The sequence below is a fragment of the Malaclemys terrapin genome, chromosome 5 (assembly GCF_027887155.1).
Source record: "Malaclemys terrapin pileata isolate rMalTer1 chromosome 5, rMalTer1.hap1, whole genome shotgun sequence".
Lineage (NCBI taxonomy): Eukaryota > Metazoa > Chordata > Testudines > Emydidae > Malaclemys > Malaclemys terrapin.
This window is the reverse complement of record NC_071509.1, coordinates 109,680,441-109,708,254: the sequence shown is the minus strand read 5'-3', so window position 1 is coordinate 109,708,254 and position 27,814 is coordinate 109,680,441. Positions and strand designations below refer to the sequence as shown.

The window sequence follows — 27,814 nt, the reverse complement described above, 5'->3', positions numbered from 1 at the left end:
AAGTGGTGATTTTTTTGAGTTGATTTTTAGATCATGCAGGTGTTCATTCCAGTCTTGACGTGGCCCCCAAGAAAGGTCTGTTTTTCGCACAGACGAGCATTATAGTGGACATCTCTGTTGAGCCTGAGATGCAGTGTTACTATCATCCTCAAGCTTTGGTTGAGCAGATTTGATGTGCTCATGGTAGCATGTGTTGCTGAGGAGAGCTGCTGCTACGTTCTTTACTTGGATGAAGGTTAAGGACTTGTGGCTTTGTGCCCAGGTATTGCATTGTTGTAGTCCAGCTGACAGGCGATAAAGGTGTATGTAACTGAGGTCAAGTAATCATCTTCCAGGTTGGGATAGAATTTCCTAGCCAACCAGAGATGATAGAAATTGTTACTTGCGGGAACTGTTATATGAGAGCTTAGCATCAGCAAAGGAATGCGGAAGCATTTCTAATATATGGACTGACTTAACCAATTCTAGGTATGTATCTTCAACCAAAGGAGATTCTGTTGTGGCTGCAACTTCTCACAGTCTTTCCCTCTATCAAATAACATCCTTGCTCAGGTTCAGCTTCAATCAGTGTGAAAGTGTTCATATACATAAATGTTTGCAGGACCAGACCCTTAATCATTACAGCTGTGTGATACCTCTGAAACAAAATGAGAGCAAAATAAAATAAGAGCCATGCAAGATGTTTGTTATGGACATGAAGAGAGATAAGAGAAGTAGTGAATTTTAAGATGGGCTCTTATAAAAAAAATATAGACCAAACAATAAAGCTGTAGCTGGAAAAAAGCTAGTGTTAGAGTAGTTGCAGTTAAAAAGGAATTTTTTATGTAAAAGTTGATACTACTCTTGATCTTGGCTAAAAGTAGCCAGTTTCCTTTTTGAAACATGTCATTCAGCTGAGTGACAGACTTGAGGAGGAACGTGTGGAATAATGTACAAAGTTTAATTTTTTCAAACACTGTATTAATAAGTACTTTTTTAATATCACAAATACTGAATTGCTTACAATACAATATGAAAACATTATAGTTTCATGTTATCCTTTTGTATTATTGTTCCTATATGATTTGGTAGGCTAGTGATAAACCAGTATTCGAAAAGAATATACATGTTTTGCCTTAAAATAGAATTTATGGGAACACAACATATGTTCATAGTATAACTATCGTAATGTACTATAGTAGATATACGTAAGTTATGTGTGCTTAAGCATTTGTAGGTTTAGGCCTAAATAATTAGAAGCGAATGCTGTATATAATAAACCCCAAGCTGTTCAAAATATTCCAGTTACAGACACCCCATTGTACTAGTATGTAGAGTGGTGACACTTAAATCTAGATAAGATCTTATTCACACTGGCACTTGCATCTTTGTTTAAGGATCCAGGCACTGCCCCCCGTCAACTAATATCCTCTTAGGATGCATTCATACAATTGCTACTTCATTAATATTCTAGTTTCTAATACCATCCTTAATTTGTTTAAATAAAAAACTTTGGTACAGAAACCCAAAAGGATGGTTGTTGCATGATTAGTGCTCCATCTTGGGCAACTTTCTCTTGCCACAGGATACAAATAACTCACACTAAGTCAATGGGATTTACTTGTATCCTGTACGGTGTGGAATTTGGCCTCAGTAAAAGTTCCAGTTTTCCAGAAGGAATAAATAAATTGCTCTGTCTGCCTCCTCTCCCGTCTCCTGGCCAAAAACATGCAAAATTTGTCACATATTGAGCGATCATCTGAAATTCAGGGGATGCACCTGTTTAGCACATGGTTTTAAAATGAAGTTATGGACATTTTAAAAGAAAGTGCCTTCAAACAAGGCAAAGAATATTTCTTGCCCAGGATTATGTACATGTCCAGGATGAAGTTTACAGCAAGCTCTTTTGTATTAGAGTGGAAAATGAGTCTGAAAACTCTTTAGGTTGTAAAATGCTTTTCATTCTCACTTAACTCCAAAATGGCTGAACAGATTGTTATCTCATTTTCTAATCTGCTTCTGGGCCAAAACTAAGCATAAGAAATTAAAGTCTCAGTGGGATCAAAGCTAATTTTGTAAAGAAAGGTAACAACAACTGAATATCTGGTTTTTGAATGGATGTGCCATCTTTTCATACCTGTAGTGTGTTGTCTGAAGTGTTTTTAACACTCTGAGTAATGGTTCATTCCCCATGGTCACAAAACAATAGTCTGGGATGCTGGCTAAATGCTTCATTAATTTTATTCAGTAACTAGTACAGAGCAGTCTGCTTAGTATTTTAATCTGTATTCAAAACTGAAACTTGTAAGTGCTATGTTTATTGACTCAGTGCATCTGCAAACTGTCTGAGATTTTTTCTTTTTAAATCTAGACGTTACGCCTTGAAAGCTAATTGGGTATGGTTTTTATTGGCTTTGTCCATGACTGTGTTCAGTATTGGATTTCAGTTATTAGTCTAGTTGTTGTTAATATGGTCAATTAACAGTGGGCTGAATTGGATGTAGAAATAGCATCTGATTATTCATGAGTCCAGTCTCCCTTACCATGAAAATGCTTTGTGACTAGCAAATCATGGCAAATAGCTACAAGTGTTGTTGTCAGTTATATTAACATGTAATCTAGCACAAGCAGTTCTTTATATACTACCTGGAGGAACCCCCTGTCCCCCAAGATTCTGTGCAAAGGATTACATCTTGGAGTTGCAATTTTTCAGAGAAATCCAGGGCAATTAGGCATATACCTTCCATTAAAATTAATGGAATGTGTGGCAAGATACTCTGGGCTGCTCTGAAAATCTCTTATAGAGCTATAAAATACTACTAACCACTAGAAATTATTCAATTGGGGTTTTTTCCACCTTGTGTGATGATTGCCTTTAGACTCTATATCCTGGGTGCATATAGAGGATTTTAATTAAATCCTATCTCTGAGATTTATTGCTATATGCAGTACTATATTTGGGGCTCTTCTTTTCTGGTTATGGATATTGTTTCTGGTCGCCCTCTTGGGTACTCTGCTCAGCTGAGCTTTGGCCAAACTATGGAAGCCTTTTATGCTGCTATAGAGGGTAAGACAGAGGATATCCATTCAGGTAGAGAGTTCGTTTACATTTTAAATTTTGCCTGTTCAATCTCTAGTCTGGCTGTAAAATATTTAAACTGTTTCTTAATATCTTTCTGCTGGATCATTAAAGAGCATATCTCATAATCTTGCATCAGAAATCTGAAGGGCATGACATTTTAGACCACTGCTGAGTGCACATAACATAGGGCCAAACTCAGAGGAGTTGTAAATGGTCATTTATTTTTATTATCTTCTCTCTTCTGCACTTTGAATTATCTTCCCTGCTAAAAGTCTGACTTGCTACCCTTCTTTTGTATGATCTTTATCCTATTTTATGTCCTGTCACAACTGCCATATATATATGACATGAAATTTCATCCTTAGTTTTGCCCCAGCTGCATTCATTATTAATGTTCCTGTCTCAAGGTTCTGATCGCCACTGCAGCACCCCCTTGTGGTGGCATGTGAGGAATAACTCCACCCAGTCTAATGCTCCCTTCCTTTTCTCTCATGCTCCAGGAATTGCAGTGCTTCCTCTTCATGGCTCGGCCCTACAGCCAGGTCACTATGGGGTTTCCCCTTTCCAGAGTATCAAAGTTTCACTGGACTGGCTATCGTTCTCAACAGTTCTCCAATTCAAGGCTATGCCACTTCCCCAGTAACTAGTAGGGGAACCTTGGCCACCCACTACTCTGGATTCCAGTACAGGGACCCTACTAGTTGATGTGTGTTCCATCCCAAAACCATGCTGCTGTTTCCCTGGGATGCTTCTTATTGCACCTCTATCAGGTTTCTTTCTCCACCACTCCTCTTGGTAAGCCCTTCCCACAGGGCTAGGATCCTAGTACTTCTACTTTCTCCCTGAGTTTCCTCCTTTTCCCTCTCTAAACTCAGAGAGTGACACAGGCATCCACGCTGAAGCCTCCTTCTGCCTTACCTTCTGGGCCTTATACCAGCTCCATCTGCTCCTGTCTAGCTGGGCTCCACCCTCAGTCAGTGCTTGCCTGTCAAACCTAGCTCTCCCTCAGGTGTGGCCTATCAGGTTACTTAACCCATTCTGAGTCGCATGAACCCTTTCCGGGGTGAATTCCATCAATGTTCCCAATGGCTTCAAAAGCCTGTTGTTGAGTTTTTTTAAATGTATAACATCATTTATGTCACTTCTGAATTTGGCCCATAGTCCTGTCCAAATTCTATCAGTTTTGAATGTTCCTAGCCTTTAAATACACACAAGCAAGGTTATTTCACTTGTTAGTTGGACTTGGTTTTTGTCCTTGGCTTGCTACAGTAATTCTCAGCAGCAGCCATGAGGAACGGAAGGTTCTAAGATTCCAAACCAGTTTTCAGCAGACATATATTTTTGAAATAGGTCTTTGCTGAGAAAATAAAAATTGATCCTTAACAATTTTATGACCCTGTTCATCCCTTGTTTCAAGCTCCTCTGGTACAAAGATGGGAAAAAATGAAATTTGCCATAAAACAAGCTACCCACTCTTACTCAGGCATGTTAGCTTCTGGAGGCCCATGCAATTGGTTAATGACCAACAACACTGAGTCTTAAACAATCAGCATTTGAACTTTATCCCTACTAAAGACACTACATAAGCATCTTTTGTCAGCAGAGGAAACTGAAGAGGAAGAATATACCCAAAGAGGACTTGGAATGAATCAGTTTGTAGCTGGTCTAAGGACAGTTCTATGCATACATAGTTATGTGCCAAATAAATACTCTGTTTTCCCACATTCAGGCACGTTACTCTGTTAATGAGCAAGGAGCACAATGAGAAAAGATGCTTTTTGTTTTAAAATAAGTTCTGATTGTTTTTTGTTTTTTAAAAAGGGGTGGGAGGAGGAGTGAGGAGCCACAGAACAAGTCTGCATGTGGTATAACATGAGGAAACAGTGACATCAAATATTATTCACATAAAAAAATGGCCTTTTACAGCCATCCGGCTTTTGCACTTATCAACTTTTAGCATCCCAAAACCTATTTCTCTACATGCTAATATTCATCATGCACATGATCCTGGAAACTACTGGCTGCCCAGGAGTTAACAATAAATGTATGAATGAAATAGTGGTCTAAAATTGTACGGAAAGAAAAGCAAGCAAAGCCACTATTTACAAAATGCCCTTCTAAGTAATGAAGACAGCATTTTGACCCACATGAAAAAACGGTAATTTACTGAAAGACATTAATATAATTATTACTAACGGTGTGAGCTACTTGTGACTTTTGTTTTAAAATTACAGTGGTTGGACTTTGTACTTCTGACAGAAACCCATTAACTATCAGAAGAAACCTGGTTTTATTAAGAGTTCAATTAAATCCTCCACAAAAAGATTATCTCATTAAATTGGGAAGGACACACTCCGAATTATTTTTTAACTGCAGGTAGCTGACTCTGAATAAATATTATACAACAATATATTAATGGATGTCTTTTTCTCTCATGTTACTATAAAAGATGCAACACTCTGCAGTTACGAAATCATATATTTTATGGGCTGGACTACAATAAAATTTAAAGCATGACTCAGAAGATAATCCCAGAATAAAATGTAGTATTACAAATTATTTTTTAGATATTTTTAGTAAGGTGTGTAGTATTCAGAGGTGTGAAAAATTCATCTTAATTTGTTTGCAAACCTTTTGGCTTTATTTTCAGTTTATCTCAGTTCATTTCCTCTTCCCTCCTCCAAAAAAAAAAAGTCCCTGAATTTTAGTTTAATTTTGGACTTGAACCCGACAAAACTTAGATCAAACATATTTTATACTAAACTTTTAGAAACTGACAAGTTTTGCTTGATTTTCTGCTGATAGTATAACCCTTCTTCCCTCCTCTTCAGACCCTTCCCCCTTCATCGAGGAGCAGCTGTTCTAATGAATGGAAATGGGTCTGGGAGTTAGGAGATCTGAATGCTATTCCTTGTTCTGCCACTGACTCACTATGTGATCTTGGACAAGTCATTTGATTTTCTGTGCCTTGGTTTTACCCATCTGTAAAGGATAATACTTCTCCACTATTACAAAGTATTTTGAGATCTAGGGATATGAATGAGAAATCTCCTCCTCCTCCCCTTACGCTGAAGTAGTACTTTACTCCAAAAGTTATCCCATTGAAATCAGTAGGTTTGCTGATGGAGTAAATACTGCTCAGTATTAGTGCCAGGTCCAGTCACCCTTACTATGTAATTATTTATTTACCTTTTCCATCTTCTGGAAGAAGCAGTGGGAGGCCAGTGACTTCTCACCTCTGACACTGGGTAGCAGGGAAGGGGAACTTTTGGAAGAGGAAATTATATCTACTCCTATATCTATATATAGGAAATTATATCTATATCCTGCTCTCCTCCTCCCCAAATACTCAAGAAGGATCTTCTCCCCCATAGATTTTGCAACAACAGCACTCAAAAGTCCCCTTTCTACTCCTGCTTAACCTTACTCTGAGGCTGAAAACAGCACACTTTGTCTCCACGCTGTTATCATGATATCAACTCTCATTGTCCTAAACTATTCAAATTGGGGAGTTGGAGGTGGGTCTTTCCCTCCACCTATAACTTTCACAACAATTGGAGGCTGTTTCCCAAGACCCTGTTTTTTCTATTGCTTTTCACGGAATGAAGCAGTGTGCTTGCTCTGCCAGTCTTGACTGAAATGCTTTTGATTTAGAGAGACAGTAAAAATTCTGCTGACATAAATTCTCTTTGGCCTTAACATCTGAAGTGTTTGCAGATGCAAGACTTGGGCCTGTTCTGCCTCCCACTTAACCATGAGATGATTTGATGTCTGCAGAGCCATCACTATTTTTCTTTTCACTGCATCCTTTCTACTTCCTACTATTCCTTCACCCCATTTTCTCCACTTTAATGTAACTCGATCTAGGTGGTTTTACCACAAAATAGAGTCGTAGAGAACACTGACAGCCATTACAAGCACTCAGGCTGATCAAGAGAGTAAAATTTTAACCCGTCCCAGAGCAGAATGACCACATATCCTGCTTAGAACTAAAAACATGTTTGTATGAAACAAATTATAGAAAACAGTGTTCTACAATGTACATTGGCACCTCAGGAAAAAGGGAAGATGATAGGCTGGCATCACTACAGGCATGTCTGTTAGTTTCGAGTGGCTTGCTTGAAAAATATATCTATCTTGTGCATTTTCTGGTTTCCTGGTGTTTACGAGGGATATGGGCATGTTGTTTACTGTGTTTTGAACTTTAATGTTCTTAACAGATAACATGTTCTCAAACTACTGATGGCAGCAGGTGCCTGCAACCTTAACTTGACTTTATCAAAGGGTGTGTGAGCGTGTAGGTGTGTGTTGCACTTATTATCAATTATTTCTGTTCGCATGAGGTTCTGGTGCCTTTGACTGTTGCAACACAGCAATTCTTGAACGTGAAAATCAATGAGCATTGAAATATAAATAGTCCATTGGTAGGTTTCCTTTCCATCACTGCACCTGTTTGCCCTAATTGGCCCCTCTTTATTGTCGGTGAAAAAATTTAATTGCAGTTCTCCATTGATTTTGCCTCACCTTGATAGTGTAAACTCAGCAGCTTTGCATTCAGTGACAAGAAAGAGGGCAAAAGAAAGCTTATTATAATGATCATGTTAGCTAACCAGTATGAATATCACCAAGTAGAGTGTGTCTGTCAGAAACACAGAGAGCTATGTTGTGCAATACACTTACCATATCAAACATGTTCAAATAAAGCTCCATCATTTTAAGAGTAAGAGATTAATATTTTTCTAAGACAGTGTGTTACTTCGTGAGCAGTCTGAATGGTTTTAGACTAGAAATACTCTGCTTGATTGAACTAAGGAGTTTTGAAAGTGTTTTAAATTTGTCTCACATAAAGACAGAATATGTATTTACATGTATGTGCCTGTATATAAATGATAAACATATTTAAATTTAACCACAGTTTTATGAAACCTTCAAAAGATAATGTATACATCGGGAGTTAGAAGTACAATTGTGTTTTAGTGACCAGCTGCCTATGGATGTCATTTGTGTTCCATACAAAAAAATTGTGGTGCAATATTTGCTTGTGAGCCTGCAAGGAAACTGCTTGGAAAACTCTGCATCTTAATAATTTTGGATTGGTGTGACAGCAGACGATATTCCTTGAAAGTTCATGCACTCAGCACTGGGGCTTAATAAAACGCAAAGACTGTAATATTCCTGCAATATGCAATTTGTATGGAATGTTAACTTGCAATGGGGGCCAAAGAACAGAAAATTTAGAAATCTGGCAGTAGGTTTGAGTTTTGTTTAAGAAAATTGGTGAACGATTCAGATGTTTTTTATTATTAACAATAGATGTGCTTTCTGAAGTAAAATGAAATTAGTGGGTATATTTTCCACAGATTTTAAAAGCTATTGCACATTTGTTTGCTGAAGCCTGCTTTCTATGAGCCTTGTTTGTAATACAGTTTAAGGCATTAACTTATTTCCCTAATTCAGTCAACCTTCATTTTCAATGAAAGAAACAATTTTTCAGACGATGGATAACATTCTTCCTGCATCATTATGTCTCTTAATAAAAGAAGCTCATGTTCACTATTATTACTTTTAAAACTATTTAGCTGAGGACCCATGCTTTACTTTTAATACACAGCACTGAGATAATTTTGTGGTAAAACCAAAACTAAGTTTGTTTAATAAAGAACAGAGATTTAAATGATAGTAAACTAGGATAGTAGAAGCAGAAAATGGTTACAAATAAAGCAAAAATAAAATATGCTTTCTAGTATCTAAAATTTAACAGATTTACAATCCTGGCCTCAGAGAATTTCTCAGTTAGTTCTCAACATCCTCAATCCACATGGCTGGGGGAGGATCCACTTTTCACAGATTCAAAGAGCACTGGCCCTTTTGTCTCTTAAGTGATGGGTCCCTGCAATATCTTTTCTCCCCTCTTCTTATTGTTCCAAAAACCTTTGAAATAGATTTTTTTTTTTCAAAGTAACTTCAGACAAAGGTACTCTCCCCTGATATTTGTTCCTTTGATGCAGGTTCCAGATCCCTTTTTCCATCCTCTTGTTAATTAGCTCTTTCTATTGGTTTGTTCACTTTGTTTACCTTAAACAGAAATATATTTTTTTATTGGTTTTGGCTTACAAAGCTTAAACCAGGCAGTCTGGCAAATCCACATACCTTTTGTCTAGGAGAAACCTGTTTATCCACTCTACTTAGATTGCTTGGACTTAGCATATTTTACGCAGATATTTCCAACACATATACATAACTCTTGACACACTAACTGTCCACGCATCAAGCAATATTATTAATGCCCAGAGAGTCACCAGTTTTCACTTAATTCCTTACATGATACTTTTTTTGGATAAATATTATGACATCAGTGTGTTAGAGGTAGTGAGTTTGTATCTGGTAACAGCTGTGTTTACAGAATAGTGAGTCCTTTGCCATTTGACATTCAGGGTCACAGGCACGTATTTGTAGTATTTGACTATTAATTGAATATTTTTCAGCACTTGCTAGATTTGAGGGAAAGGGAATCCTGGTAGGTTTTGCCAGAATGTTCTATAGATTTGTAGACCCTCCTTAGATCCCCTGACTGGTTTCAACAGAGTGGGATCTCCTAACGAGTTAGTAAGTACTAATATAGAAACACTCTGAATCTTAAGATAGTGTTTCTTCTGTTGCCGACACAATACTTTGATAATATGACAACAATCCTTTTTGTTCCTGAACTCAATTCTGCTTTTTACAACATACTTATTGATTGGCAATTAAGGTTGGTTTGTTTGGAAAACATTTTACAGAAATATCATTGATGTCCTACAGGATGTTAAAATGAGTTTTAATCTAGTAGAATTGTTACTATTTTTAATCATCATTTCCACAGTGTCAAAAAGCTGATATACATACACACACAGAGAGAGAGAGAGAAAGATAAAAAACATATAGTTGATTGCTTCTAATGAAGGGTTTCTGTTTGGAGATTTTATTTTTTGCAGTGAGGTGAACTTTTTTTAATAGACAAAAGTTGTAAGCTACACTTGGAAAGTTCTCTTTCTGCATTCTTTGATTGAAAACCACAAATATAATAAAAAACTGGAAGTCAATGGAAGCTTTGATGAAGACATCAGGGTGGGCCCAGAACTATCAGGGAAAGTTGGTGAGGCACATGTCTAACAAAACATTGCGCTTTCAGCTCACTTCCAGGATCTCTGTTAGAATTTCATGAACATGCATGTACAGTAATAGAGAGTGATCATTGTTTGCTCACTAGAGTCAGTAAGCAAATCACAGCATTCTTTTGCTATTAGGCATATTGTGCAGTGACATAACTGGCTGTTTAAGGATAGAAAACTAGCTGTGAGGTAACCTGGACAATAAACTAACCCTCAGATAGAGAATCCTAATACAAGAACGTTTTGCAGATGTTTAGTCCTCATACAAAACTGTAAAAGTAAGTTCATTATTTAGCCTAGAACAATGGGCCCTTGACCCTGTTTGGAGAGCTGAGTGATACTGTGATATAAGTAAAGAGTTTGAAATAATAACAATAAGAAATATGGTGCTATGTCTTCTCTGTGTGCCTGAAGAATAGCATTCCAGCGCTGGTGAGGGAAAAAAAACCCTCCCTTACTATACAGACCCCCAACTATGTTGAGTGTAGATCTCAAACAGAAACTAAATTGTGTCGTTTTGATGAGTTGTGCTCACAGCACAAGTGCATAACTTTGATATGGGAGAGCTTCACTAGGAGCTACATAGTGTTTCTTAAAAGAAAGTGAGTGAGAGAAAAGGAGTTATAGTCCAGCTATGATCGTATTTTGAATATGCCAAGTATGCCACCTGATAATGGTAAAAGGGGATATTTTCAACTACACAAAGGAAAGTTAGGCACCCACTTCATCTGAATTTCAGTGGAACCTCAAATGTTATATTAATGCCTGCAGATGAGAAATTATTACAAGATAGTAACTACCATGCTTTTAAACCTTTTATCTGAATAAAGCACATCGTAAAGGGAGCTAAATGTACCTTAAAAAAGAGCTTTGTAAAGCAGACACTGTGGAGGGAATGCGGAATAATGTTTGCTGCATCATGCCTATTGATCTAATAGTGACAGAGTGTTATCTTGCTAGCCCTATCATGTCCCCTAAGGGCAGTCGTAAGTTATGGCTCAAGCCATGGTAAAAGTTGATTAGTGGTTTTGCCAGCTTTCTGAATGGAAAATATTTTTATTCATTTTTTTCTCTATTCTTGCCATATCCACCAATTATAAACGGGTTGGTCGCCTTTGCCAAAATATGATGCCTGACATAGCCCAAAAGTAATGGCCTCTGATTCCCCTCAGAAATCCTATATGAATAGAATACGTGGCAGCTTTTTCCTTCTACAGCTATACATTTTAGAAATGTAGCTGAGGAACTTCTGAGAAGGAAACAGAGTGAGTTTGTTCCTTATTTTATTAGGCTTTGCTATTCCTCTCTCAATTTGGGTGAGTTGGTTTTTTTTTTTTAAAGCTATCCGGGATGGGGATGTGGAATCTTCAGTATATTTCACAAGCATCTTCTCAGGTTCATAGATTTTGCTGTAGACATAAGAATCTGAGACTTGGTCTACACTATCCACTTATGTCGGTATCACTATGTCGGAAAAGCCACACCCCTGAGCAACACAGTTACACCAACCTAACCTCCAGTGTAGAGAGCGATATATCGACGCGAGGGCTTCTCCCATCGACATAGCTACCGCTCCTTGGTGTGCCAAGAGGAAAGCTCTCCCATCAGTGAAGGTAGCGTCTTCGCTAAGTACTACAAGTGTCACAGCTGCACCATTGCAGCACTGTAAGTGTTGACAAGCCTAAAGCAATTCACTTTATAGCAGAGGAGGGGGTCGGAAGTTCCTCCATTCCCAAAGAATTGCTAGTGCTGTCATTTGTTTTCCAGCCTCAATCCGTTTTATGAGCCTCCCATCTAGTTCTCTTCATGTGCTCCTCCCATAACGGAGTGAGAAAGCATGAGCTGTAGGTGTAGCCCCTTCTGGTTCCAGACCTCTTCAAGTTCTGGATCCCTCTTGGCACTGGAAGCAGGTGGCAGATGCCAATAGGTGCTGCTAATTGTCCTTATCATCCCCTTCATCAGATTTGACCCCCTATTCCATATTCCTACAACCAGGAAAGGAGACCACCTCTGAGAAAAAAGGGAGCAAGAGGGGAGGTAAAAATAGCAAGCAAACATTTCTTTCCCCCAAATGAGAATCAGAAATAATTACATTATTGTCCAAGAGTCTCCAAAATTTGAAAAGTATAACTGAGGGGTGAAGGTGGGTTGAACAGCACCCCAAAAAATAACCTATCAAGTCAATTATGTTTTTCACAGTTCCTGGGACATACCTATTCAGTTCTCTAGTTCCAAATGTTAACATTCAACCAAAAACTAGGACACAAATTGGATGCTGACAGGATATTTTAAAAGTATATATTAAAACTGTGAAAATGAAAAGTTCTTCAGCTCTCTTTATGATAATCCATACAAAATACAAATCTGAATTATGTAAAATGTTGACCTTATTACTGAAATTTTGGGACATGGGCATCGTATATGATCGTAACTCATCTGTTGTCCTCTGTTCCTAAGCCACATCTTTTCAGTTTCTGCAGACAAGATTCCCTGCTAGATTTATGCTTATAATTCAGAGTTTGTTCCTGTTGTTTTGGAATAAACTGTTACTTTGATTTTTCCCCCCCCCTTGGTTTTCAAGTGTCTTTTCTGAAAGCCGTTTCTGGAGATACACTTTTTGAAGCCAACCATGAATAGATAAGAATTGAATACTGTGTTTGTAAATTCACAGGAATTTTCATCAACTGCTTAATAATAATAAAAATAGAGCTTGAAGGGACAGGATTCTGCAAATTTTGGGTTTTCTCCACTTATAAACCCATTTACAATATAAATGGGTTTATAATTGTACTCTGTTCTTCATTTCCATTTATAACAAATTGATGGAAATAGAAATATTTCTTTCTAAGCAGGTCTTACTTATCAATTTCTCTGAAATGTCCTCTTCACCATTGCAAACACATACATATACACACACGCCTGTTAACATGAAGTAGCTTTGCCTTTTCCTGTAGTCACGATGAGGGCCAACTCCAGGCACCAGTGAAGGAAGCAGAATTCGGGAATCCGGGAATTCGGCAGCAGGTCCCTCAGTCCCTCTTCTCCTCTTTGAGCTGCCGCCGAAGAGGAAGAGAGGGAGCGAAGGACTCGCCACCTAATTGCTGCAGAAGAATGAAGCGGTGCCTTTGAGCTGCTGCCGAAGTACCGCCGATCGGCTTGTGGGTTGTTTGGTTTGGTTTGGTTTTTTTCCCCACTTCGCTGCTTGGGACGGCAAAAAAGCTGGAGCGGCCCTGGTCATGTTAAATCTAAGTTAAGTACATTCAGAATCTCTCAACCATGTTACATTTCAGATTTACATGCATTTTTAATTGTTAGAATTGTTCTGCTTTATTATACTAAAATGTTTCTCAGTCTGAACTGAAGAGGGCAGGTTTTCTGGCTCTAGTTCTCAGACTTGCTGCTCTTCTCTGCTCACTATATGTACACAGAGGAACACAGCCCATTTGAAACAGTTTGCTAGCTAAACCAATTACATAAATAAAATTGATCCAGAATTTTCCTTTATTGCGGATAATGACAGCTTCATTTTTTTTTAAGACTTTACATAGACAGCTTTTCCATCATGTTGTGTGAGGATTTAAATTTAAACTTTATTTTTGCATTGTTATAGAATGATAGTTATTATCCTTTGCTGGAAATCACTTTCAGATGAAGGTGTCTTAAGTAACACTTGAAGTTTCCTATCTCAAAACTCATGAAAATAAAATGTCACCTGGAAAGAAAAGATTACACAGTGTAATACAAAACTGGTGAAAGAGTCCTAGTCTTTATGTAGTTACGCTATTTGATGGAAGAAACTCATTTTTTTAAAAAAAAAGAATTGTAGTTATGCAGTCTTTACTTCATGGCGTACAGCAATGCACAGCAAAGGAGAAAAGAGAGCATAGAAGCTGATCCTGCAGGCCTAACTCATAAGTGGTACCTCTCACTTCACAGGTACTCATGAGAGTAAGGTATGCATGATCACCATCTTTGCTATATTTTATTATTTGCTCTACGTAGGGTTGCCAACTTTCTAATGGCACAAACCCAAACACCCTTGCCTTGGCTCTGCCCCACCCCTTCCCCAGGGACCTGCTCTGCTCCACCCATTCTCTGAGGCCCTGCCTCCACTCAGTCCATCCTCCCTCCCTCTGTCACTCACCCTCTCCCCCACACACTCACTTTCACCTGGCTGGGGCAGAGTGTTGGGGTGTGGGAGGGGGTGAGAGCTTCGGCTGGAGGTGCGGGCTCCGGGGTGGGGCCAGGTACGAGGGGTTTGGGGTGCAAGAGGGGGCTCCATGCTGGGGCAGGGGGCTGCGGTGCAGGAGGGAGTGCGGGCTCCAGCTGAGGGCATGAGCTCTGGGGTGGGACCAGGGATGAGGGGTTTGGGGTGCAGGAAGGGGCTCAGGGCTTGGGCAGGAGGCTGGGGTGTGGCAGGGGATATGGGGTGTGGGCTTTGGGAGGGAGTTTGGGCACAGGAGGGGATTCCGACCTGGGGCTGGAGGTTGGGGTGCAAAGGAGGTTTGGGGTGCAAGCTCCGGCCAGGCGGCGCTTACCTTAGGTGGCTCCCAGAAGCTGCCGACATGTCCAGCTCCTAGGTGGAGCCAATGGGAGCTACGGAGCCGGCACTCAGGGCAAGGGCAGCATGTGGAGCCGCCCTGGCCGCCCCTGCAGTTAGGAGCTGGACATGCCGGACGCTTCCAGGAGTTGTGCGGAGCTAGGGCAGTTAGGGAGCCTATCTTAGCCCCGCTGTGCCGTAGACCAGACTTTTAATGGCCCAGTCAGCAGTGCTGACTGGAGCTGTCCTAAACCGGGCATCTGGCAACCCTAGTTCTACTATTGCCATTGTTGAGCAGAGACTATAATAATATAGATCACTACTACATTTCCCCCATTCTGAAGTTATTATATACTTTGAAAAAGAGAGTCTGGTTTCTTGTAACTAAAAGTAAAGAATATGTGACACTGTACTGTGACGAGTCAATGAGATATTATTGATGTTGGCATTGTTGTGGGGTTTTTAATTTGGTGGAACTTTATTACAGCTGCTGTACTATTGAATTTATATGGAGAAGTGATTTCAGCTTCTTCACAGCATGAAATAATTTTGAGGCATGATTTGCAATAGGACAGTAAGACCTTTATGCAGAAATTGATGCAAAAGCTTATGTGAATTTATTGCTTGTTAGGCACAAAAGTGTGCCCAATTATTTGGAAGCATGCACCTAGAGAAGTAGTAAATTATTTTCTATCATGTTTCTTCCTATTTTGACTCTATGTATGTATGTATGTATGTATAACACAGAAGTGAGAGACTTTTGTGTGAATTAACCAATCAGTTATGTTGTACTGCCTTGTTTGTTGACCTTCCATGCACGCTGCAAGGCCCACTGATATTCACATGGATTTGGGGACAGGGCAGGTAGACAGTGATAATTGGAGGAGGGAATGAGACTGTTTGAAGGAGCATGTTTTCTTATTCTGGATATTTTTGGTGCGTCCTTTAATTATCAATATTATATGTTTTGCACAAAGTGGCCATAGCAAGAGATGGGCATTTTAAAAAAATAAAATATGCATAAATACATTTTAATATATCTCAAGTCATTTCTAAAACACCAGTCCAAAAGCACTACTTTAATCATGGGGTAACCTTTTGTACAATAGATGTAGATGTATGAAAAAGTGAAAAATGGTGATGTTTTTACTCAGGATTTGTCATCAATTTCTGCTGACGTGCAGCCCACCCTCACCAATCATGTCAATGTAGATATAAATTGTAGGGTGACCAAATAGCAAGTGTGAAAAATCGGGACAGGGGTGGGGGGGTAATAGGAGCCCATATAAAAAAAGCCCCAAATATTGGGACTGTCCCTATAAAATCGGGACATCTGGTCACCCTAAAAATTGTAAGCTGGCACACAGAATATAGCTGGTGAACAATAGAATATAATACAGCATTTTTATTATTAAGGTAAATACTTTAAAATTGTGTGTGTTTAACACTAATTGAACTGATGATGTAACAAACTGCTATTTTAATTTCTCCTAGTTTGTGGGGACATCCATGGACAATTCTTCGATTTGATGAAGCTGTTTGAAGTAGGAGGTTCTCCTGCCAATACACGGTACCTCTTCTTGGGGGACTATGTGGACAGAGGGTACTTCAGTATTGAAGTAAGTTTGCTATTTCTCTTTTTGAATTCAAGGCTACTTGCACTGTGATTTTAATAATACTCGGACAAATGCATGGCTGTCTGAGAGCTTAATAGAAATCACTATGAACGGCAAGCATGGGGACAGAATTTGTTTCAGTTAAAATGTCACTGTATTAGGGTGGAAAAATAAGTGTTTTTTTCATAAAAAGTCCTTTATTAGTTTAAAAATACATTTTCAAATAAACCAATTTGAAATTATAACAATCTATGTTAAGGCCTATATTTACCATAATCTGTTAAAACAGTGTAAAATTGAATTTTAAAAAAATTAAGCAATCATGTGTGCTGCTGAAGTTATAAAGAAAATCAAACCACTGAACTGGTGGAAGTCACTGGCTAACCACCTTAAACCAGAATTTGTTGAAGCGCTAATCCAGCATTTGACAGCGGTAGTCTTTTCTGCAGGTGCAAAGGGAATATTTTCTTCATTTGTTTATTCAGATAAATTAGTTCAATGACTAGTTCATTCAAAGTTAGGAAACTGGGAGCTAAAAACGCAGGAATACTTGTTTTTCTGTTCCACTCTATGAATAAACAGTAGGTGTGAGGAGATGAGATCTGCTAGTTCTAAAATTTTGAAAGACCTAGTGACCAGAAATGACCAGATCAATTTACCAACTACAGTTTATTATTGTTGTTATTTATTCATTCATTCACTTATTTATTTACTTGTATTATTGTAGTGCCTAGGAGCCTTGGTCATGGCCCAGATATGTTTTTTAATCATTTAGTTTTAAATATAATATATGTTTTGAAAAAACATTTTATCTTATGTATCCAGCACATTTTACGGTAGTTTATTTAATTAATAAAGCAGATTTTAAAATGCTGTTTTGTGCATTTTGAGTTCCAATTTGCATCCAAACTGAGCTTTAAAGAAATCACAAGAAAAAAAATAATCATTTAGTAAATAAGAAGTGCGTCATTCACCATGTTCTAACACAATAAAATATTTAAAAGTTAAGTATAAATATATTAAGCTATAAAATTGCTTAAATAATTGTATATAGATGTAATGTATCCTCCTGGTTAGCAAAAAAGAAGTATAAAATATAGCGTAAAGGCTATATTTATTGGGCAAATCAAAATGTTTTAGGACTATTTAAGCAATAAGAATCAACCTTTCTTTAGGAAAATAACTAAAAATTTCAAAACAAAATTAAAACTTATGATGTAAATCAAGGTGTCCTGCTTGCTGATTTAAATCATGATTAAAATAGTTTAATTAAATCAATCCACCCAGCACTTCATGTATTAAAATGCATTTCACTCTTCATTTATCTGAATTTCAAATTATTTTTGTTTTATTACGTTTATTATCTATCAGCCAACTGAGAATGAGGCTCCTTTGTGCTAGGTGCTGTACAAACGTAGAATAAGAGACAATCCCTACCCTGAATAGCTGACAATCCAAATAGACAGGACACAAAGGGGTTGGCAAAGAGATATAATAAACAAGCAGAGTGAACAGAGTGATGGTTTGCAAATGTTATGTTAGTTCCATGATTTATTTTAACTTTTTTAATGGTTTATTTAAATCCTTTGGGTGAGGTTTGGTAAAGTGCTGTGGAGGGGGGAGGAGGGGAAATTAGCTAAATGGAAAGACAAAGGGAGGAGTGGGAGGCATTGGAGTCAGGCAATCAGCACGGGGGAGGGAAAGTTACGATAAAATTTTGGAGAGATCTGAACTACAAGCCTTTTAATGGGCAGCCTAGAGCACTGACCCTGCAATTGTTCCCATGCAGAAGGACCCTTGCACCCCCATAGAGCGCCATTGAAGACAATGGTATTTTGTGCAGATACAAGGGTCCATCCTCCTGCACCCAGTTGTAGAATGAGGGTGTGCTATTAGACAAGTCAGCAGAGTGATTATTTTTTCAAATTGGCAAATGCTTATCTGAATTCAAAACTGGCAAATTTAATCTAATCCAAATTCAGATCAGATGCAGTCACCATGAAATAACTGGTTATTCAAAATGACAGTAACTTTGGACATATGAATTAGATACCCCTTCACCAAAAGTTCAGACCCCTATCATTTGAATTAAAGGAGACTCTCCTTTATCTGTTATTACTAGTAGAATAGGCCCTATGATGCACAGTTCAGCAGTTCTGATTCCATTGGTTAGAAGGGAGCAGTACACACACAAACACTGGCCAGTTCATTATAATATGATTACACAGAAGCCTCGTGTGCCATTTCATCCAATGCACAGCACTATTTCACGTGTTTTCAGTACGTAGTCCCTGCAACAATAGACTGTTACCTTCTAAAATTTTGGAAGTATACTGTCACAAAGAGCTAAAGCATTTGCAGAGAATGTATGCAAAGCTGGCTCGTTTATTTGCTCTCTAGTTTACGTATTTATTGTATGATTTATTTGAGGGGGCTCTTTTTTTGATTCTGTAAAAATAGTTTGCATTATTAGTCCATCTTAAAATTTATTTTAGTAATAAAATCTTTCAATCATGGGGCATTTTGTAAATAAAAATGTATTATCCAAAACTTAATACCATAATATTCTAAACATCTACTACAAAAACCACTTCTTTACTGCATACACCATCAATATAGCAGTCTGTCACCTTGAATCATGTTTGCTTAGTTAATATATCCTAGACACTTGGGCTGAGCCTAAATTCATTACTGTTTGGTAGCTGAACATTTTATTTACAGTTGCATGCAATTTTAGCTGTAACAATTAGAATAAATGTGTTTGTCTTACATTTCAACTGTTTACATTACAACCGAGTGACATAACCCAAAACCCCCCAAGTTTCAAGACAAGAATGATTCTTAAATACAATATGAAAGAGATGATTAAAAAAACTTCTGACTTCACTAAACTGTCAGCCAATCAGCGAATGTACATTTTGTAAAATCCTATTTTACATTGTGTTTCTATCCCAATGTGCCACTTATCCACCCATATAGGGCGCTACCATGAACACACAGAAAATATGTGAACTGGCACTTACATGGTTCAGAAATTACTCTTTGTCTTATATTTTTAAGCCTTAAAAATAGATGTTTCATCCTTAAAAAAGTAATATATTTTTTTTTCTGGTCACCTGACTGACTCCATGCTCCTGTCACTTTTATTAGGGACCAGCTTTTGTTTTAAAGCCACATTTCTGAATCACAAGCATCTTTTGATTCAGGGCAATTCAGTCAGGAGTAAACACTGCAGATTCTCCGCTCTCACCTTTCAGTAAGTGGCTGACAAGGAAGGGAAAGTGGTTCACAGGAATAATGTTGTATTGGGCGACCTTGAGGCAGGGAGCTGGACTTGGTGGTAGAAAGATGATCCTGGGGAAAAATGAAGAAGGAACAGACTCTGACCAGCTTTAAGTCATGCTGCAAAACCTTTCTCTTTTTGAGAAAGTTTTTCTGTCTCACCAGAATGGCATTTATCCCCTTTGCTTCCCTCAAAGATGCTGTCAAATCCAAATCCAAAGATGCTGTCAAATCCCACTAGCTACCTCACTTTGCCACTCTAGTAATATGGAAGGCATTCAGATACTATGGTGAAAAGTGCCAGAACAAAATTCTAAGGCAAACAGAACTGGAAAGTCACGAAGGAAAAGAAGTAATCTGGTTTCTGCTGCTTTGGCCTACCACCAGATTTATGTTAAGCGTGCTGAATTAGGTTAATAATTGGGCAGGAGCCTTATGGTAAAATACAGGTCTTGCCAGAAGTGACTTTGGTGATTCAGTAGACAGCAGTCTTCACTCTGAATCTGTCCTGATCAACTTCACAACAAAAAACAGTGTGGAGTGTCGTGTCTCATCTTGTAGACGCCAAATTAACCAGTCTAGATAGCTAGTATTTCAACAGTAGCTAGTGCTAATATAGATAGGATGGATGCATAGAGAAAGGTCTAAGTCTAGACTAATGAACTGCAGCATACAGGACCCATCTTCCAGAGACAGCATCAACAGTAGCTACTATAGCAAATTTAGAAAGATATGAAAAAGAACGCTTTGGTTGCCTTACACTGTTCGAGATAAGCATCAACTCTCTCGAGGATATTATCAAGAGGATAATTTTCCTGGAATGAGCTTTAATAGAAAGTGGAGTCTGTCTAACGTGACGTAGGTTACATGGTCAGAGATCCAGTTAAGTAATGAAGACTTAAATTGCATCTGCTGTGGCAAATTTAGGACCTGTCATTTACCACAGTGCAACTGTGAGCAGGCTTAGATGACATGATGGTAAAAATGCCTGAGCTTGTCTGTGCTACAGATCATTGCTGAGCTCTCCCCACTCCCACCAACCTCCCTTTTTATTTTGGACAGTGCAGATAAGGGGCTGTTAAGCCTTCTTGCAGCTTCCAAATAGAATAAAAAGGTGGGCCAATGTACTAATGAAATACAAATAAAACATGTCACTTTCTGCCTTCCACTGCACAACACACAGCAGTTTGAAACTGACACAATGCAGTTCAGACCTGGCTGAGTTTCTGTGGTGGGCGAAATTATCCCTATGTGTAGGCTGCCAGGTATTCAGAATCCTTCTGGATGAAAGGTGCTATATAAATGTAAGCCATTATCATTACAAACAGAATTGGAAATTGCATAGGGTAGGAGGAAGGAATTTGAAAATGCAAAGGGAAGAGATTAAAGCACACTGCGTATCTATTAAATGTGAGTATGTAGAATAAACAAAAATAGACATTTTGTGTTGATTAAAATATAGTTGATGCTGCTTAGCACAATAAAATCTCTAGGCATATTCTAGACTGTAAGGCCAGAAGAGACTATCATGATCATCTGTTCTGACCCCCTACACATTGCAGGGCACATCCACCCACTCCTGGAGTAGGACCAATACCCTGTGGCTGAGTTACTGAAGTCCTCAAATCATGATTTAAATACTTCAAGTTAGAGTATCCACCAGGTACTCTAGTTCAAACCGGCAAGTGACCTGTGCCCCAGGCTTCAGAGGATGGCAGAGACTCTGTTTGTTTGTTTTTTCACCTATCTGACTTGGGAGCAAATTCCTCCCTGACCCCAAATATGGTGATCAGTTAGACCTTGAGCATGTGGTATACGCACCAACCAGACACCTCAGAAAGAATTCTCTGTAGTAACTCAGCTCTCCCCCTCTATGTCCCATACCCCTCTGTTCGAGATATTTGCTAATAGCAGTCATGGACAGGCCATAGGCTATTGTAGGCAATTTCATCATACCATCCCCTCCATAAACTTATCAAGCTCAGTCTTAAAGCAACTTAAGTCTGTTGACCTCGATACTCTCCTTGGAAGCCTGTTCCAGAACATCACTCCTTCGATGGTTAGAAACCCTCATGTAATTTCAAGCCTAAACTTATTGATGGCCAGTTTATATCCACTTGTTCTTGTGCCAACATTGGCCCTTAACGTAAATAACTCCTTTCCCTCCCTGGTGTTTATCCCTGTGATCTAACAATAGAAAACATTCAATCTCCTCCACCTTCATTTTGTTAGGCTAAACAAACCAAGCTCCTTAAGTTTCCTCTCATAAGGTAGGTTCTCCATTTCTCTCATCCTAGTAGACCACCGTCTGAACTTGGCTCAGGATGAATTCTTTTTTCTCACACACGGGAGACCAAGGTTGCGCACAGTATTCCAGATGAGGTCTCATCGATGCCTTTATAATGGCAATAACGCTTCCCTATCTGTACTGGAAATACTTACCTAATGCATCCTAGGATTAGCTTTTTTAACAGCCACATCACATTGGTGGCTCATAATCATCTTGTGATCGACCAGTACAGTGAGGTTTTTCTCCTCCTCTGTCACTTCCAACTGGTACCTGGGTTTATAGCAAAAAAAAAAGTCTTGTTGTTAATCCCTAAGTGCATGACTTTGCCCTTTTAAATTTCATCCCATTTCTATTATTTCCGTTTTCAAGGTTGTCCAAGTCTTCTTGAATGATATGCCAGTCCTCCTCCATATTGGCCATATCTCCCAACTTTTGTCATCCACAAATCTTATTAGAACACTCCTTTTTTTTGTTCCAAGGTCATTAATGAAAATGCAAAATAAAATCCGTCCCAAGACCAATCCTTAAGGAACTCCACTAGTAACCTCCCTCCAGCCTGATAGTTTGCCTTTCATCATGACCTTTTATAATCTCCCCTTTAAACCAGTTCCTCACCCACCTTTCAATTCTCATATTAATCCCATCTTCTCCAATTTAACTAATAATGTCCCATGTGGGACTGTACCAAATACTTAACTGATTTTCTAGATCTTATCTACCTGGATTTCAGTAATCTTCTCAAAGAAAGTGATCAGGTTAGTCTGGCATGATATACCTTTTGTGAAACCATGTTGTTTTTTTGTCCCAATTAGTCTTTACTTCTATGTCCTTAACTACTCTCACTTTCAACATTTGTTCAAGACCTTTCATACAATTGAGGTCAAACTTGCTGGTCACTTTTTTTTCTTAAATATAGGTGCAATTCTCCAGTTATAGGATATGACCAGTGAGTTTATGGATTCATTAAAAATCCTTGGTATTGTTTGGAATTTCATGTGCCAATTCCTTTAATATTCTTGGATGGAGATTATCTGGGCCCTCCAACTTGGTCCCATTAAGCTGCTTGAGTTTGGCTTCCTCCTTGGATAAATATTAATAAACAATTAAAATTTGTTTTACTATCCAGCTATTGCAATATATATAATATGCTTTTTTCAATCTAGATTTCCTCCTATCTTCTGCACTTGCAATGTTTTCAGGAGAAATGGTTATTTTGAAGTGAATGGAGCTTGCAGGGATGAGAGAATGAGTTAAAAACTAACCTAGGAGAGGAAATGCCCAGCGAATAAGAGTTATTGTATAGGTGTCAAATTGTTGCTGCTTCCTACAATAATAATAATAACTACTACTATTTATTAATCTTCTATTTCAGTAGAACGTAAAGGCTTCAACCAAATTAGGACCCCATTATGCTAGATATTGTAAAGATGTATATTAAATTGAGTCCCTACCCCACAGAGTTTACAGCCAAGAGGCCCCAGTCTTCCAAAGACATACACACATGCTTAACTTTAGGCACATTGGTATTTCTTTTGACATTAGTGAGCATGTTCACGTGTGCAAAATTAAGCACAGTTAAGATTTTGTAGGATCAAGGCCTAAAAGACAAGTTATCATAGGCGGATGAAACGAACGAGCGTGCTTATTTTCTAGATAGAATGATACAAGGCATAGTCTCTTGTGACTGACTGAGACTTTCTCCACCAATTATCTATCTTTTCTTTTCCCTTGGTTGTTCCTTAGTGCTTCTTTACGTAGAATAACAATCTTCTGCAAATTAGAACATCTGATTAGGTAAACTCATTTCCTAGACTCTAACTACTCATAACATTTCCGTGTTTGTGGAACGTTTCAGGTTTTTAACAGTGCAGTATAGAGCTCTCAATTTGCCCTTTCAAGCAAAGTCAGTCCAGTCATAAATAAAACTGACCCAAATGAATAACACAGGCCAGTACTTTTAAATCCAAAAAATAGTGGTGACATGAGTGACTCTGCACTAACAGTACCTAGAGCCAGGAAACAGGTCAAAAGTTTTGATATCGATCTGAAAACTCTTAATTCTCTTAAATCATCCAGAAGGTCAAATCCCTAGTAGCCTATGCCATATCATATGTATATATATTTATATGGTGCTTTTCACCAAACTCTTAGGGGGAAAAAACCCTGACAACTATAATGTACGCAAAATTTAATGCAGTAATATTGTATACTTATTTAAATGAAATTTTATAATTGCCCATCCTTGCTCTCACTCAGAAATATATAGAGGCTTAAATCTTTCATCAAATTTCATTAGAGAAATTTTAAGCATTTTTGACAGGTTTGGCAAAACAGTTCAGACAAAATAAAAATTGTCTCAAACTTCAAAACAAACAAAATGAGTATTTGAGGGTCATAAATTTACATACTTCTGCTTTTGCTGGTATATCATCTGGAAACAGTCTCTGAAATTGCAGAAGAAACTGGCCCTTGGTATTCCCAGCGTGAACCAAGTCGTTTTGGAAATCTTGGGGAAGAGCCTGATCTTCAGAAATTTCCACTCTGACTTCCAGACCAAAATTGGTTTAGAGAAGCATCTGAAATTTTAAATCCTTATGTGAAATCAGCCTTTTAAAATTATTTATCAACAGCTTCCAAGAAATAAGATGCATACAAGTAAATACTGTTGTCAAGTACATTCTGGGTAAATACGTTTTGTTTTTTTTAACTGAATGCTGAAAAAAGATTTTTATTATCTCCCAAATCCCCCCCACCCACTTTCCAGTGCCGTGTGGGGGAAGTAAGTGCCTTTAACCTTTCCTTGTAGCCTGAATTCTCTAATCTGTTTTCCAGTAAACAGCTTAGTTCTCAATAAATATTTTTGGGCTGGGAGATGAGATTTCCTGTGTGAAGTGTTTATTTTTTTCTTTTTGGCAGAGTGAATAAGGCTGTTCTTGAAATACCTTAAATATCCAAGGTTCTTCTCTGCATATTGCAGAGATCTTTCCCAATGCCTACAATTCTAGTTCCATGGGGTCTTTTTTTTTTTTTTTCACCAATTTTGGTGAAGGATCCTAGATCCAAAATGGTCTATTTTCAAATTGCACAGAAGCCCAGATTGAAACATCTCTTTATTTCAGGGCAAGTCAATGTCCTCTGTATCGCTGAACAATAGCAGACTCAATTCCGATATTCCAAGGCGGGGTATGGTAACAATGATATCACCACGCAGTGTACATTAATGAAGAAGCAACAGGCTTTCAATTAGCCTGACATCAAATGGGAGTTTTGCCTAAGCAAAGAATGAAGCTTAGCTCATCTCCAAGAAGATCTCCTCATGGAGCTTCCCCAATAATGGGAGGAGGAGGTTTGCTTTCTCCACACCCACTGACTGAGTCACAGGTGTGTCCCCAAAACTCTCAGAGGCTGCTCCCTTTCTCCAAGGCCCCATGCGGTCTCCACCATCTCTCAGGGCCCACACCACTCCCTGCAATGCCTGGCAGTGCAGCTCTGTTGGAGTTATGCTAGCAGAGCCTCCTGAGAAGGGGTTCTTCCCATGTGCAGAAAGTGGAAAAGGTACAGATGAAGCTCTGTTATGATTTCCAGGTAATCTCCGTGGGGGCAGGTGGAAGGATGATGCAGTCCTAATACCCTGCCTGCTTTTCCTACCCCTTTCTCCTGAGCAGATTGTAAACATACAGAGAACCCTTTGTGGGCCACAGGAAAGGGAGGGAGATTATTTAATGAAGGAAGCTGACCACCCCATCATTACCATCACCCCTGTTTGCAGAATAAATCCATGTGCAGAAGCAGAGATGTCCCTGGGACAAATTGAGCCTGACCGGGGGTCCTAATTGCACAAAATTGGGATTACAAAATAAAAAGGTGTCCTGATTCAAGCGAGAGAAGTTCAGACTGAAATCTAACTTCCAATTGAAGTTCCTAAAGTATTTGTTTAAAAAACTAAGTGAAGCACTTCAGAAAATGAATTGGATTATTTGTTAGCTCGCCTTGTTTTGCTTTAAAAAGAGTCTCTCTTTAAGAAATGAACTAGGGACTGCATGAGCTGAGCAGTTAGAAAGGAAAATAACTGCAGCAGCAGTATTTTGCATATGATCATTTAAAATAAAATCATATGGGAAACCAGTTAGAAGAAAGCATTTCAGTAACTAAGCCTAGAGGTGATAAAGGAGCGTGCAAGTGTCAAAACAAGATGATAAAGCAGCCTGGGAATATTCAACAGATGGTAAAAATAAAACTTAATGTCTAAAATATGGTTCTCAAATAACACATTAAAATAAAAACTACTCGGATTCTGGCCCGGGGAGTGAGTGGGGGAGAAGGATTGGCTACATTGTAGATTTCACAAGGGAAGATGAAAAATTCCACAACAGCGGCAACACAATTCTTTTGCCTTTTTAAATTGTAAATATGCCTAATGTAACCTCTGGATGCATGTGCAGCAGATATAAAATGACACAAGATAAAACAGAATGAAATTCACAAAAAGGCAACTCAACACGAACTTACGTCACTAGAGAAACGCCAGTTCCTACAAGCCCCCTCCTCCCCCCCCCCAACCTCAGGCAGAACTTGAGTTAAGAGACAGACCCTTCTGCATGCCCCCACTCCTACACACACTCAAATCTTGGCACCATTAAAATCAATGAGAATTTTGCCATTAACGTCCGTGAGTTCAGAATTTCACCCTCTTCCTCTGTAGGACAAGAGCTGAAGGCTGGTCTCCCACAGATTTTGTATCTGTATAAATATTTCAGATAGCGGTGTGATTTCTTTTTTTTAAACCAGAAGAGTGATACCAGTACTACTTACAGTGCTGGCGCAGTTATGAGTCTAAAGGTACCTTATATTAATATAGTGTATTCCCCTTTCCATAACTTATACCAGTATAAACATTTTTATACCGATATAACTGCCTCCATACTAGAGGTGTTTACCACTTTTACTGGTATACTTAAAATGGTACAACTTTTAACTTGGGCTTTGTCTACATATAAATCTAAAGTTAAGGGGCCATGCTGATAATACACTGTCCACAGTCCTTTAGAGATTAAATAAAGGATTGTTAAAAAGACGAGCGCAAGTATAGCTCACATTATTCCTTTCAATGTGCAATACCTTGCACTTATCCACAGTGACTATCATCTGCTATTGTGTTGCCCATTTATCTAGTTTTGTAAATTCCTCCGTATTACCAGCTCTCATGATTTTTATCACAAGTTAATATTTTTTAAAAGCTCGAGCTCCTGGAGTCATGTTGTTATGTGAGAATCTCAGCTTTTTTTTATAAAAGAGTTAGTTTCTAGCCCTTATGGTTATGGAGGAAAACGTGATCCTTAAAACATGATCCTAAAAACTAGAAACCATGATCAAAAACCCGAAGGCAAATAAAAATAATCCATTTTTTTAAATTCCCCTGATGATTAAAACAAGCTTGTGACTTTTCAGCATCTCACTCATGAATTTTGAATGCTAGATACTGGCAATGTTGGGTCTTTCTGATGTTTCTCAAAGCCTCAAAGATAGATTTAGGAATAATCCACAACATCTAACTGTTAAATAAAAGAGGCATTAAGTAGACTGCACAGATATCAGTGATGGATGACCCTGTCAAAACTTTATTTTAAATATGATTTTTTTTAATTTAAATTACTTCCGCATGATATGGCTACATTTAATAAGAACCTTGGTGAGACCACTTCACCATAGTAATAATAAACACTTAGCATTTCTATACCACCTTTCATCCAGAGAACTGGAGACACTCAGCAAACATTAAGTGAGCTTCACAGCATCCCTCTGAGGAAATCAATATTGTGATTTACATTTGGCAGACTTGTTAGCTGAGGCACAAAAACATTAAGAAATTTGCTT

The 27,814-nt window shown here is 38.4% G+C and overlaps 1 protein-coding gene across 2 annotated transcripts in view; it reads left to right on the top strand.

Moving 5' to 3' along the window:
• The window catches only part of PPP3CA (protein phosphatase 3 catalytic subunit alpha), a 305,071-nt gene that overhangs the window by 193,672 nt on the left and 83,585 nt on the right, over nt 1-27,814 (top strand). For both annotated transcript variants that reach the window (XM_054029504.1, XM_054029505.1), the window contains exon 3: nt 16,247-16,371. In XM_054029504.1, the coding sequence (XP_053885479.1) occupies nt 16,247-16,371 (125 nt within the window). The remainder of the gene's footprint in view (nt 1-16,246; nt 16,372-27,814) is intronic.